The sequence below is a fragment of the Oenanthe melanoleuca genome, chromosome 3, assembly GCF_029582105.1.
Source record: "Oenanthe melanoleuca isolate GR-GAL-2019-014 chromosome 3, OMel1.0, whole genome shotgun sequence".
Taxonomy (NCBI): domain Eukaryota; kingdom Metazoa; phylum Chordata; class Aves; order Passeriformes; family Muscicapidae; genus Oenanthe; species Oenanthe melanoleuca.
The window spans coordinates 80,633,039-80,646,965 of record NC_079336.1 but is presented as its reverse complement, the minus strand read 5'-3'; the positions used below and the strand labels follow the sequence as shown (position 1 = coordinate 80,646,965).

The window sequence follows — 13,927 nt, the reverse complement described above, 5'->3', positions numbered from 1 at the left end:
GTGTGACACAGGTGACACTTACCATAAAGCTCTTCCTACAGAAAAAGTGCAAGCCTAGCTCATTTCTAGCACCTGAAAATTATTAAGGCTCCCATGAGTGAAACACTGATATTTTTTTAGCTAATGATTAACCTTAAGCCCTCCTTCCCCCTTAAGTATTTGGATTAAAAGGGCAAAACAGGGACTGAAGGCAGTAGGCATGAGAGGTTTATTCTTGGAGTCATCTTACAGGGTTCAGGAGCAGTAGGCCAGGCAGTGAGGGGATTGATCCTGTTAGGACTAGAAAAGAAAGAGGTTCTCTTGTGTGACCAAGTTAAATTCAGGATGTTTATAAGCTTCGCCATGCTGGTTTTACTGGTGTCAGCAATGTTTGTATGGTACAGACAGCAGCTATTGACTTTTCCATTTATTCAGCTCTATACTCTTTCTTCTGGGGAGTCTGCTGTAATTCAAGAGTTTAGAGCATTTTGTTGTACAGAAGTCTAGTGTTTAGAGTAAGGTTTTACTTGTCAAGACTTAAGGAGTCTATCTGTAGCTCCATATTCATATGACCTGGGGTAAGTCATATAACCACAGTTTTGATTCAGCTTCCCAGACTAGAAACCAATTCCATCCTCAGAGGGCTTTATTCATTTGATTGAGATCTTTGGATAAAAGCTAATAGAAGAAAAACACTATGATTCACACTCTTATTAAGCTATAAATGTTCACCCTTTATTTTTGATAGAGAACAGATGTGGAGAGATAGAATTTCTCTGTTAGTCTCATTTTGTAAGCCCTGATAGCCTGATGTTTTATTGAAAAACTCTCCAGGGCAGTAGCTGGGAACATGGATGTGTGATTCCTGGGTGTTTTGGGTAGGTCACATCTTGGATCAGTATTATTATACTTCAGATTATGAAGTACTGAGCAGGGACTGGCAAGGGGAGATCAGCAGCATGCCCCTCCTCACCATGCACAGCCAGCAGATCAGCTGGACTCCACTGCTGGTACTGGGGTACCTCTTTTACCTCCTGCTGGGTGCTATGGTGTTCCAGCTGCTGGAGAAGCAGGCAGAAACACATTTTCGGGACCAGTTCCAGCTGGAAAAGCTCAAGTTCCTGCAGAATTACACGTGTTTGGACAGACAAGCCCTGGAGCACTTTGTACAGGTAAGAGGAAAGGGTTCCCATTATTTTGGCTCAAGCATTATTTTCATTAAAAGAAATTATACGATTTGGACCAAGCAGCTAAGCATGATATAAACCGATCAACTGTCCATGATATTAAATATCTAACTTTATAAATAACTCAAGCCCATTCATGTACTTCTTTATCTTGATCTGTGGAACTACTTTCTTTCCACAGTCATGGACTCCCATAAATATAAGAGCATCTAGTGATGCACTTGCACTACATTGCAGTAATTCTGCAAAAATAAATGGAATAATAAACTAACTTCATTGTTCTCATGTCCCTCATTAATTATTACCAGGGATTATGCATGGGGAAAAAAAACAAAATCAAACCTAAAGACACATATTTCTCTTCCAAGGTTCCATAGTCTAAACCTGTGCAAATTCTGCCCTTTTGTATTAGAAATTTTCTACTATCTTTGAAGTTGGTCCTGCACTCCCAGGTCTAAAGAAAAGATAAAGTCAACCATCACAAACTGTGTTATCTGTCATTTATATGAAGAGATAAAGGGCTTTTGTTCAATACAGGTTATCAATGACAACTTCAATTACATTTTAATCTTTTCCTCAAAACTGACTGGAGACAAATTATTAGACCTTTCCTGGTATTATAGATATATTCTCATAATAGTACTACAAGAACTGGACAAAAATCCTTGAACCTTGAATCCTTGAGTTTCTCTGTGCTCAAAACATATCCTCTTGCAAAGCTGGGTGCTTAAACAATTTGAACTCTTTCTACCATGTCATTAAAACTGATAAAAACTCAAATCAGAGGACTTCCATGAAGGTACAAAATTTTGATCAACAAAAACCCCTCGTATATGGATTTAAGCAAACAGTGAAGTTCAGAACAGAACAGAAAGGGTAGAAAAGGTGCCTGAACCTCCACGTCTACAAAGCCAATGTTCTGATTACTAATACTATGATATATTACTTGTGGAACATTGGGCATTGGCCAGAAAATGACTAGAGCTTTTAAGAACTTACATGCCTAAAGACATGTCTATTTATTCACCTTCATGACTTGGTGGTATTATCTGTCTTTCCCTTATCTCTCTGATAGTGATTGCAGAGGTGAAAACCCTGATTTTCATTCTAAACCTGTGATACTTTATGTACTTGAAAGGTTTTTTAAATCTCCACTGCCCTCAAAACATTAGGGGAGGTCACACATGTCCAGATTCTTCTCTCTCTGACTCCAGTGGACTTCTCTCAGGTCCCCTGCCATGCCACTCAGAGAATTGCATTTTGCTGCTGTGTCTCTGCTGAATTAAACACAATTTGACCTGTACGCTGTTCCAGATAAAACCAGCTGAGGGCACCAAATCATCTGCAATGGACCGAGTTTCAAAGTACTGAGACTTTGTAGTCCTCAAGGTATACATAAGTGCAAGTCCTCTCTGACCCATATGTTGCTTATAAGACCTGTTAACAAATTTGTCTAAGTTTTATTAATATTAGACATATTAAATCTCAAATGCAAGAAAGCAGTTGTGTCTCTGAATGTTTTAACTGTATGGTTAAGGTGGCCTGTTCATCATGTCACAAGTTCCAGTATGAAAAGTCACAGTAGTTAGTGACACAGTGAGAAACAGCCCCCAGACTCAGCCCATTCAGCTAACAAGCATAAAATGTCCTGTCTTAATGCCCATTCTCTGAACCTTAATCCTGCAATGTGAGATTAAAAACAGTTGGGTTTTTTCTGCATATCTATTATCACTTATAATGAGTTACCACTTATAATTCATTAACTTTTTATTCCATTGTGCATGCAACAAATTCTATGATTCCATGTCAATAAACAGCATTGGTTCTGTGTAGCTAAAACTGCCTAGCTGAGCGATGGCTCTGAGCTGCAGCTCCTAACAGGAGCAGCCTGGAGCTTTGGGAAAGTGCAAATCCAAACTCTTTTATCTAATGCATCTCTGGTGGACATACTTGAGTCAGGAAATTATGCCAGTCTGACAGCATAACTGAGAAGCAGATGCATTAAGGAGTCCGTGTTTTGATCATGTCCATACTTTTTCAATCCCAAAGGACATGATATAAATAGATTATAAATTAGATTATAAATAGATCATAAACAGTATAAACAGACCAAAAGGACCAAATCCTTGTCTATAATCACAGGTGGCTGCAATGTGCATTGGCAGAGGGACAGGAGCAGAAACAGCAGGCAGTTTTTATTCTTTCCACATTCTACTATAGCTTAATGTAGGTTTCATATTCTTACTATAAATTACAGCATATTGCTTTTACATACTGACATACTGACGACTTCTCTCCCAAAGGCAACAGCAAATGTTCACCAACCATTCAGCATCTGTCATAACCCCTACCTGAGCTGTAGAAGGAAGGAGCCAGGAGCCTTTATAACTATCCCACAGGAACCTGTTTGTTGGGCACCAGGATGCCATTTCATTTACAAGGTTCTTTCATGGGGTTGTACTTAACAACATCAATTATACCAAGAAATCTGGCCTTGTCAGACTGTGTCTGAAAGGCTCAACATTCAAAGTTGCCTTACTCTTCTGTGTTGGCTATCATGATGTGAATGTAACTCCTGTAAACTCTTGAGCATTGAAATGCATAGAACTGTCAAGTGTTCCTTATAGTAGTAAATTAAACCTGTGATTATTTCAAAATACTCACACCTCAGTACCTTCTGTGTGTTTCTTCTAAGCAGCAAATGAAGTAACTCTAGAAAATCTAACTTGCTGAATTGTTGTCATTCTAAGAAAAGGCTTTTAATGGATAATGCAAAGTTCTTTGCCATATTGAAAATAAGCTCTGCTAACACTTCAGTCATGAGATCACACGTGATGATGTCCAGCAGCTCTCTGATAAATTTGACAAATGCTGTAGGATTTTTTACTGAAGGAATCAAATTATCTACTACGGATACACAGTGCACCAGTACAGATCAGCTAATATTACAGAACCTGTCCAAAATCAGACACCTTGAGTATTAGTTACTTAAGAAACGCAACTACTAGAAAAGCAATCTTTCTGGGAGTGGTTAACATTTGAATCAAGAAAGTGTATCTTCTTGGGTCTCATACTCCTGGAACCAGCTAAAGCTGGGTTTGCTGTTGACTCCTGCTCATGTCTTGCATCATACAAAGTCTTTAAGAGAGATGAACAAGTAATTCCTTCAGACATTTTGCAAAATTATGAAGGCTTTGACTTAGCTTTTGTAAGGTATGTGACAAACAAGGGGATTCTTAAAACCCCAACCACTGAGCAGAGGGAAACCATTCTCCCACAGAGAAATCCTTGGGGACAGAAAAGGAACACAATCTTCATTAAGGCAGTTGACAGGATATTTGATGCAGAAACAGTAATTTTTTGGCACACAGTAGTTTTGGTCTGGGAAGAGCTATCTGGAATAGCAGGAAATATTTTACTAGTTAATCTTTCAGAGTAGGAGAAACCTAATATTCACTGAAAAGTATATGGAAGTCATAGCCAAAAAGAGTAATTCATCCTTACTAGTACTCACATGAAGGGAACAGAAATGAGCATGTTCCCCATTCCCCTGCCCACAGACACAACTATACATTTACACATGCCTAAATTAAAAACTTGAATGAGATTACTAGATTACAGAAGTAGAGAAGAGTAACTAGTTTATTTCTTGTGGAGCAACTTGATTTTTTTTCCCAGTTTGATCACTTTGGGGAATTCTCCACCCCCTTCCCCTTAGATTTCATCTAGCTGGGGAACCTATCATACTTCAATGACCTGTTCTCCTGTAGAAAGAGTTCAATAGGCAGGCTCTATTTCCAAGTTTTGCCATGTCAGCAGAAGTTCTTTTTAGTCCAACTCTACCCTTTTATCTGCGCTGTTTATCACTCTGGTTGCTCAAGATGGAAAACAGTATTTTCTTATCTCTATTTCTGACATTCTTCCTCATCTCTGCTCCTTTGACCTTTTCCGCTTCAGGTCCTCATGAAAGCATGGGAAAAAGGGGTCAATCCAGAAGGAAACTCTACAAATCCCAGTAACTGGGACTTCAGCAACTCCTTCTTTTTTGCAGGAACTGTTGTCACCACTATAGGTGAGGTACTCTCCTTCCTTAAAAACTGGTGTTTCCTCCAACTGTCCTGTAAAGCTCCCAGAAGTGTGTAATTAGTGGTCAGAATACACCTGCAAGACAATGTGGGTTTTGGTTTTCTATTGGTTTCCAATTATGTCTGTTATTTTTCTGTATACACTATGTTATGCCCCCAAAAAAGCTGAGTGCCTACTTGGTACATGCAAGATTATTTTGTACATGGACAGCACATCTTAAGTTTGCAATGAAGCACTGAGTCGCACTCACCACAAAACAAGAGACCTATAGAAATGTACAATAGTACCTGGAAGAGAATTATTTTTTATGTTTAATTTTTAGCTAGTAGTAGTGAATGCAAAAGGCTTCATCATAAGCAATGGAAATTTGCAGATTGATTTAATTGCAGAAAATCATAGATCCACAGGTTCCTGAAGCTTAATATAGTTGAGCTTCCAAGATTACGAACACTCCATGATGCCTACAGCCTAACTTTTCATGTTTTCTTTTTTTTTCTTTCTAGGTTATGGTAACCTGTCCCCCAGCACAGTGGCAGGGCAGATCTTCTGTGTGTTTTATGCCTTGTTTGGAGTGCCCCTCAACCTGGCCTTCCTTAATCAGCTGGGGAAAGCTCTCAATGCTCATCTGCTTACCCTGGAAAGATGGGTGCAAAAGCCAGGGCGTGCTCAGGTACTGTGTCAAGTTGCCATTTGTTTTCACTATTTTAAAACTAGTTAAAATTCTTTTCTCAGATAGCTCCTGCTGCTTAGGTTTCTTTGTGTGAACTATAGCAGTTACATTGCCCTCTCTATCAGAAACTTGATAGACTTAATTTACCTATGATAGCTTGCTACAGGCTTTTGCTTGAGGGGCCCTAGATTTGCCTTTTCAAAACCTTACTCAGCAAAACCATAGACCTGGTGACCTTGGCAGAATACGTGTGTGTACACGCATTGCCAAATCAAGCTCTTATTCTCCAGCCTATGCCAGCATCTATCCAGAGTCTAGGTCTACACTGTGCAAAGGCAACTTATTTTTATGGCCTAATGATCTGGCTGGAATTAGCTTTCCCGTTAGTGCCAGCAACTGAGCACTTCCTTCCTTTTCTTTTCTAAAAATGCAAATACTCCTCCTTACTTACAGTTTATTGGTGAGTCATTGAACTAGTCCAGATATTTTTTTATAAGAAAAGCACTGATAATGGAAAATACATGAAGGTCATTTACTACAAAGTTCGTGCATGTTTCTGAGAAAAGGTTAAATGAATTAACCCCTTCAGTTAGGGAAAAGGGAGATCAGATATGTGAGATATGTTGAAACATTTCAGAGTTCCGGCACAAGTTTTCACATTTACATTTGTAAAATCTCTTGGCTCACTGCATTCTTTATCTACAATGGGAAAGCTATAGAGGTACCATCAAATGCAGACATGGATTATATAATCAAGAAATTCTTTAGCTGCATAACCTCTGCCTGTTCCCCAAACACATGAAGCTGTACCACCAGAAGGATTTTCCTGCTTGTACAGCTGAGTCTTTCCTGAGGTTTCTGATAGCAGCTCAGAGATGTAATCTTTTTTTTCTCCCTTTTCACTCCTGAGTTGATACCTCATTTCTGACATAGATCAGACAAAGCTTTGGAGCTTGTTTGCTCTGAAAAGTTTATTCAAGAAAGTTGGTTTATCTTCGTATAAACAGAATTTTGTCATGCTTTGAGAAATAAATTGCAACAAGTTCTTCATTATTCCTGACTTACTGTTTTCAACATTACAGGTTTATACAAGAAAGTTCTCAAAAGACAGGTTAAAAAGTAAAATTGTTCATTTTGGTATGCATTTTTATGCAAAGTTTATTATGTAATTAAATGCTTTTACAGTACTGGAATTAAGTAAATGAGAACAATTTAATTATGTATCAACTATACTCATGCCAATCAGTAATCCTCAAACTACTCTGCAAATGAGGCAAGTGTTATAATACAGCTAGAGAGAAAACAACACATAATATAGAAGTGACATGTCAAAGTCACCCAGTCATCTCAAGACAAGTTTCTCAAGCTCAGAGCATTACTTTTTATGTGAGATAATTCCACTTTGTAAACAGTGATTTGGCTTTTCATCCAGTCACAACAGACTTCTATTAATTTCATTAGAAAATCATACTCTGGTTTGATTGCCCTTGAGGACATTTTTAAATAATTGCAATGAGTTTGCATCAGCCCACACATAGTCAAAAATTCACCAGAATGTGTTCCCTGGAAACCCATGAGTTCCTGATCATCAATCCTAAACTCCTAAAATCCCTTCAGGACTGACCATTCTTTGTGCCTATTTACTGCAGACACATATTCAGTAACTTGTCTCCCTAAGGCAGATGTTTGTCCTGAGAGGCACAGATCTGCCCTGTGCTAAAACAAACCAGTTCTGCTCTGAGCACTTCTAAGTTAAAAATCAAAGCAGGCAAACTGACTTCACTTAGGTTTCATCCAAGCATATTTTTGGCTGAGCTCTTGCAAGCCACTTTATAAATCTTTGAAAACAGTCATAGTGAAAATAACTCTAATTTGTTGTTGCCAAATTTTGTTTCATGAGTTATGCAGTACATGGTGATTTTCCTCAAAGACAAGAGCTAGTTGACTACAAGAGCATCTCTATTTGAATTGAAACTGTAAAATGAGTATTTCATTCCAATGGCTGTCATAGTAAGTCTGAAAATATGACTGGAGCATTTTTGAAAACTCATTGCAAAAAGGTTTTTAAAAATCCTCATTTTTTTCTTAATTTTAAGACTTTTTTTTCATGGCTAGGTACAATATCTATGTGCAGAGTAAACAGTGATCTCAACCTGCAGTACGTGGAAGCATTTCCTTGTCCTCCTTTTTTTTTGCCATTGCTCCCAGGTGGGGTGGGTTTCTGATTCAAGAGTAAAACAGACCCAGAAATTTTGACAACTGTTCCATGCTCTTTAGCTGCCATCTTCCTCTTTTCTTTCAGGTGGTTCAAACACTGGCAGTGGCCATCTTTCTCACCACTGGGACCTTGCTTTTCCTGGTTTTCCCACCATTAGTCTTCAGTTATGTAGAAGGCTGGAGCTATGGAGAAGGCTTTTATTTCACCTTCATCACCCTGAGCACCATTGGATTTGGGGACTATGTAGTAGGTAAAAAAAGAACATGAACTGGATTGAGCTTTGTTGAAATTCATAACTCTAGTATAAAACTAAATACAGGGAACATAGCTATCCATTTCTCTATAGATCTGGTCAAGAGTGAGCTCAGCCACAGCAGTAACGAGCTAATGACCTAATAATAGGATATAAACGTTTATTTTTCCCTTGACAGTCAACCTGAGAGTCACCCAACCCATTTCACACATGCCACTGTACACTCTTTCAACAGTGGCTGTGTTCAGGCTGGTACAAACATTATCAACAGTGAAAGGTGGAATATACATAAAATTCCTTTTTCAGTATTAAGCCTTTGAACCAAACTCTCCTAACACTGATTTGTTTTAGCAAGTGCCTATAATTCTCAACAATAGATCATATAAAATATTAAATAATCAGTACTGAAAATGGGGAGAAGATTCCTGAAAACCACGGGATGCCTCTGAGAGAAAACAAACCCAGTGACATTACACAGTCTTTAGACCTCTACGTTGAGAACTTTGTGGGAGAGACACAAGGGGCTATTTTTCCACACACTTACTTGAACAAATGCATAATCTTAACAGATTATGTGTGTCTAATGTGTTTATTTGTTAAAATCACTAGTAATAGCTCTCCTCTCCTAGAGGTCATAAATATGTAGCAAAAGGATATAAAAAAGAATCCCATGCTGAATCTGGCACTGTGGAGTTTCATGACTGTATCAGCTGCAGTGATTATTCATGCTGTGGAAATATCAAACCAGGGATTAATATGCTCATAACCACTTAATTAAAATGGCTACATTTTCCATATTATCCACATGCTTGTGAATCCCAGGTACAGAGGTAATATCACCCTTTAAGAAGCAATTAGTGCATCATTAAATTGCAGCTTTCTAAATCATCTGATGTCCTCTGCCTTTTGAGTAAAATATGGTTAATATGGATTCAACATTTAACTTCCAGGATTTTTTTTCCTTTGTTGTTGGCTAGGAACCATTGACTTTGAGTATCCCTCATTAATATTAGATATGGCTATTTTTATTATACAGCCTCAGCTTCAGGGATTTCATGCTAACTGTGCTAAGCTTAACCTGAGAGCATGAAAAAAAATCTATCTGCTGATGGATCACACAAGCTCATTAAAACATACACTTTTGCTAGGAGTGGGGAGGGTGTGTGAATATATTTGTTTAGCAGTCCAAAGCTGCCAGTATAAATATACACATTTTCCTGGATTTTTCAGGCACGAACCCCAACAAGCACTATATCCCCGTGTACAGGAGCCTAACTGCAATATGGATTGTTTTTGGCTTGGCCTGGCTGGCTCTGGTCTTCAACGTGGGAGCTGAGTTGATGGAAAGATACCTTCAGCTAAAGTGGCACAAGTCTGATTTAAGCTTGGCAGAAGGAGACACCACCAAGTTGGAAGATGAACCTGAGCAGCCTAGAATCCATATTCCCAGCTGAGCAAGGTACAAAGAAAGTGGTCTTGAAACTGTATCTTCCATCTGTATCTCCCACTAAGCAACCCCTGTGGATAAAGCACTAAACCACGGGTTATGGATTGTTTCCTAAAGAGGAAATGTTTCAGATAGGTGGAAATTTCCACACCCTATGTAGGCATCAGCCAGTTAAAACTCCAAGGAAGGAGCATACATGGTAACACAACTGTGACAGGATTCATTTTACATTTCTCATTCTAAGGCAACTTCCCCTGAAGTAACCAATTATTATCCTTTCTCTTTCTCTAGTGGGATTCAGTTCTTACAGTCACTCATTTTCAAAAATACAGAGTGATTGCCTCCCAGATTCAATAAGAAGTCATTTCAACAAGAATCTCAAGTGGAAAAAGTCAGGTACAGAAATCTTTCTTCATTTCCAATCAGAAAACAAACAAACAAAAAAAAAAACCACAGAGGAATAACATCGGTTATGAACACCTGCTTAATGATATCCACCCAATTAAGATTCAGTTGATATTATCTGAAATGAACAGCTTTCATAGAAAATGACTTAACTTCTTTATTTCCTGGGCTAAAATGCTTCTCTTTTAATTTTGAGGAAATTATGTGTCTGTCCAGCTCTGCCTGGATTGTTACAATTTGTCTCAAAGCAAACTGCTAGCTCAGAGCAGTTCATTTCACAGCCATCTGAAAACAGCACTTTAACCTAAACCTAAAAGCAAGGAGACATGCTTATTTCCAGCCAGATCACAAATACCATTAAAGCCCAGAATTCCCTTTGGGCCAGTTCATAAAGGAGCTATTATGCACCATACAGAACTGATGCTGTACATTTACCTCTAAATAAGGCAAATGGTAGATTCTTGCAATAAATCTGATCCTCAGTCAGACCCATTGTGTGATCCATCAGAAAAAGGGAGATTGAATTTGTCCTAGTTATTGTAAGTCAAAAGCAGCAGCAGCCATCTCCAAAGGAGCTGAGAAACCAAAGTACATATAACACCTAATAAGGTACTATCACTGAGATGCAGCTCTGTAGTCACACTCTCTATTAAACTCTAGAAACTTGATAAAACAATTATCCATTCATTTGGGTATCATGCTCAATCATCACTAACATATTCCATGGGTGTGCTTGTAATTATATACACACTGCTATTTATTCAGTATGTTTATATCTCATAGTAACCATCAATTAATCCCTTTGAACTCATTTATAAGTGAAACTTTATTGTAAAGGATGAGTGAAATATGGCTGGGTACGTAGACTAGCTCCAAGCTAGCACATGTCTGACAGACTGCAGGAACATCAAATGTCAGCCTTTCAGCAGCTGCTTTGATATTTCATTTTGGAGACGTATCCGTAGAACATGCAGAGACTTGTATAGGTCACTAATTTTTTCCTTCATACTTTCTGAGCTAGATTTTTACTTCTGAGGAGAGTCACAACAGATGTTTGTTCTTACACCTGACAAGGTGCATGTTTTCTTTGCCAGTTGCTGACTCCTGCATAGTGCAGTGTGGCTACTCAAATCTGAAATGCTGGCATATAAGAATGCTGGTTATGGTTTATTCAACTAATTTTAAAAATTAATATTCAAATGCTTATTCCATCCAAGATTTCCCTCATGTCTTACCACTACCTACCTCACAGATTTTTATCTCCTCAGTTTTTGCACTGATCTTCCTCTATGCCCTCAGCTATTCCCATAAGTTTATGCAATAGCTTTCTCTATAGACTTTCACTGAGAGCAGCCAACTGTCTCCTGTCTGTTTTTTTGTATCTTTGCATATCTCATGGGAAACTTTGTCTCTCAGTATTTCTGTTCTTTGGACACAATGTTTGCACTTGCACTTGTTAACATCATCACTATCCCTGTACTCTGTACCTGCCTTGTTTTAATACCATGAGGCCTCTTTATGGAAAAGACTAAACTGAAGTTCTGCTGACTTCTATATCTGACCTGTTTTCTTCGCCTTGCCTTTTTCCATTACTTTTGTACTTTATCAAGCCACAGTCAGCCACAACACATGCACTAGTCTAAAGGTGATCCTATCCAGTGCTTTACTCCATGCTGCATGCCATAAACCATGATAAAGAGGTTTATCAGGGATAGCAAGCACTTACTGACAAAGTGTTTCTTAAAATTATCCTTACTTGACATCTGACTGCAGGAAGTTTGGATTGTTTTTACTGCAGTCCAGAAAATTGCTCCTGTATCTGATACTGATTTTGCAAAGTAGCAGCAAATGGTGAGACTTCCTCCTGGATTTTTTTGCTACTGCTGCATTACTAAGGCTGACAGTAGCTGCAGCAGTTCTCCAGCTGCCCAACAGAAGACTCAGAAAGCTACCTTTAAATCATGCATATGGCCATGTTGGAAGAGAAATGAGAAGGATACTGATGCCCTCTCCAGTGCTACATAAGCAATAGAAATTTCTTGCTTATTCTGTCAGTTTTTCAAGGTTCTGAAAAGCTCCTAAAGGTCATGCACATCTATAATAAAAGTTACTTTGAGATACATACTGGGAGCATTGGCCCCCAGTTTTGAGCATGGATGGACCAAGTGCTTTCTAGTAGTGTTCTTGGAGCAAAAATGTATCAAGTATCAACTGACCAGCTAAGAAAAGTGGAAGAACTGCACAATCACAAGGACTTGCTATGAGCCAGAGGAGCGCACAAAAGGGACTCTTTTGGTCTAATAACCCATTTTACCAGTGGTATATTTCTGCCCCGAACGGAGAGCACACATGCTCAGCTCCAAGCATATAAAGCAGCACTTTTGCAGCCTCTGACTGTGGCTCTGCAGGCTGCAGCAGAAGCAATGGCAGTGTTCATCTGTGATGGGGGAAAGTAGCACTTTGTCCTGAGCAGCTACCACCTGCAGTCCAGGGCACGACAAGGAGCAAATATCCTTCCAGGCTTACACTTACCCTTTTAGCCTACTCAACAAGCCCTTCTTCATCCTCAGATATGCATGCTGGCCTTCCAGACAACACCAAACTATCATTGGCAAAGATTTGAGCCTTTCTCTGTGGAGATGTAAATAGAAGTCTGGCAGACAAATGACGTTTCTGAGAATACTCAAGGAAACAGCCATTTAAATATTATATGATTCTGTAAAGATTTGCTGTAAATCTCTATCTCTTTCTTCCCAAATTCCTTCTAGTAAGCACGTGCCTGATATCCTGTGTTTTTATAGCAAGTCTTGTAGTTAAAATCCCCGAGTTTTTATCTGTAATTTGTTTTATATATTTTTAGTATAAGCATTAAATTCTGTATGTTTAGTCCATAATGTTTCAACATAGTTACACTCAGTGCGCTTTGTATAAATTACCTGGGTTTAAATACAGCTAAAATGTCAAAATATAGCTCAGATATGTCTATTTCCCAAATTTTAAATGTGATAAGTAAATATAGACTTTTTAGTATCCTTGCATTTTTTCTTACTTGTGTATATTTTTATGGAAGGTTTTCTTTTATATATAATTGCATTTTTGTCTCTAAATAACACTGAGTAATGGCTATCTTAATAAGGCAGAATTATGACTGAGCAATAAGCAGCATTCTTTTTTTTTTTTTTCCTAAGACTGTGCTCCAGATGATATCATTACTCTGAAATTGGTCTAGCCTTTGCATATTAATTTTTGCATCTCACCAGTGAAATAATGTGTCTATGCTAGTCAGTTTAAAGCACATCTTAAAAAATCACGAACTGGGACACTACCAGAACATTTCCAGGGGGACAATACACGTTTGGAGGCTGCCTTTCTTGTAATAGTACACACACCTCTGGCAAAAATAATCACAGGGCAGCATCAGAAGCCATTTCTCTCTGACAGTGTATAAAGTCAACCTGTGCAGAAACTTACTGGCTTTATTCCTCTTTATCTTATATTATGTACAAAATAGGTAAATTACAAAGTTCTTATACACCCAAAAGGATTTGTTTTATCTACCAGTGAGAGAACAGAAAGGAACGTTGGATGCAGTCTTATACAAGAACGTAATTAATCAAACAGGTCTCAGAAACTACCTATATGAAGAAAGTAGTCCCGTCTTCCACACCAAAACCACAAATTA

At 38.4% G+C, this 13,927-nt stretch overlaps 1 protein-coding gene across 1 annotated transcript; it reads left to right on the top strand.

The window, feature by feature from the left end:
- Positions 1-938: 938 nt before the first annotated feature.
- LOC130251033 (potassium channel subfamily K member 16-like) lies at positions 939-9,847 on the top strand. The gene is made up of 5 exons (XM_056487364.1): positions 939-1,151; positions 5,124-5,238; positions 5,756-5,922; positions 8,225-8,390; positions 9,624-9,847. Exons 1-5 carry the CDS (start codon positions 939-941, stop codon positions 9,845-9,847), a joined length of 885 nt encoding a protein of 294 aa, XP_056343339.1.
- Positions 9,848-13,927: the final 4,080 nt, after the last annotated feature.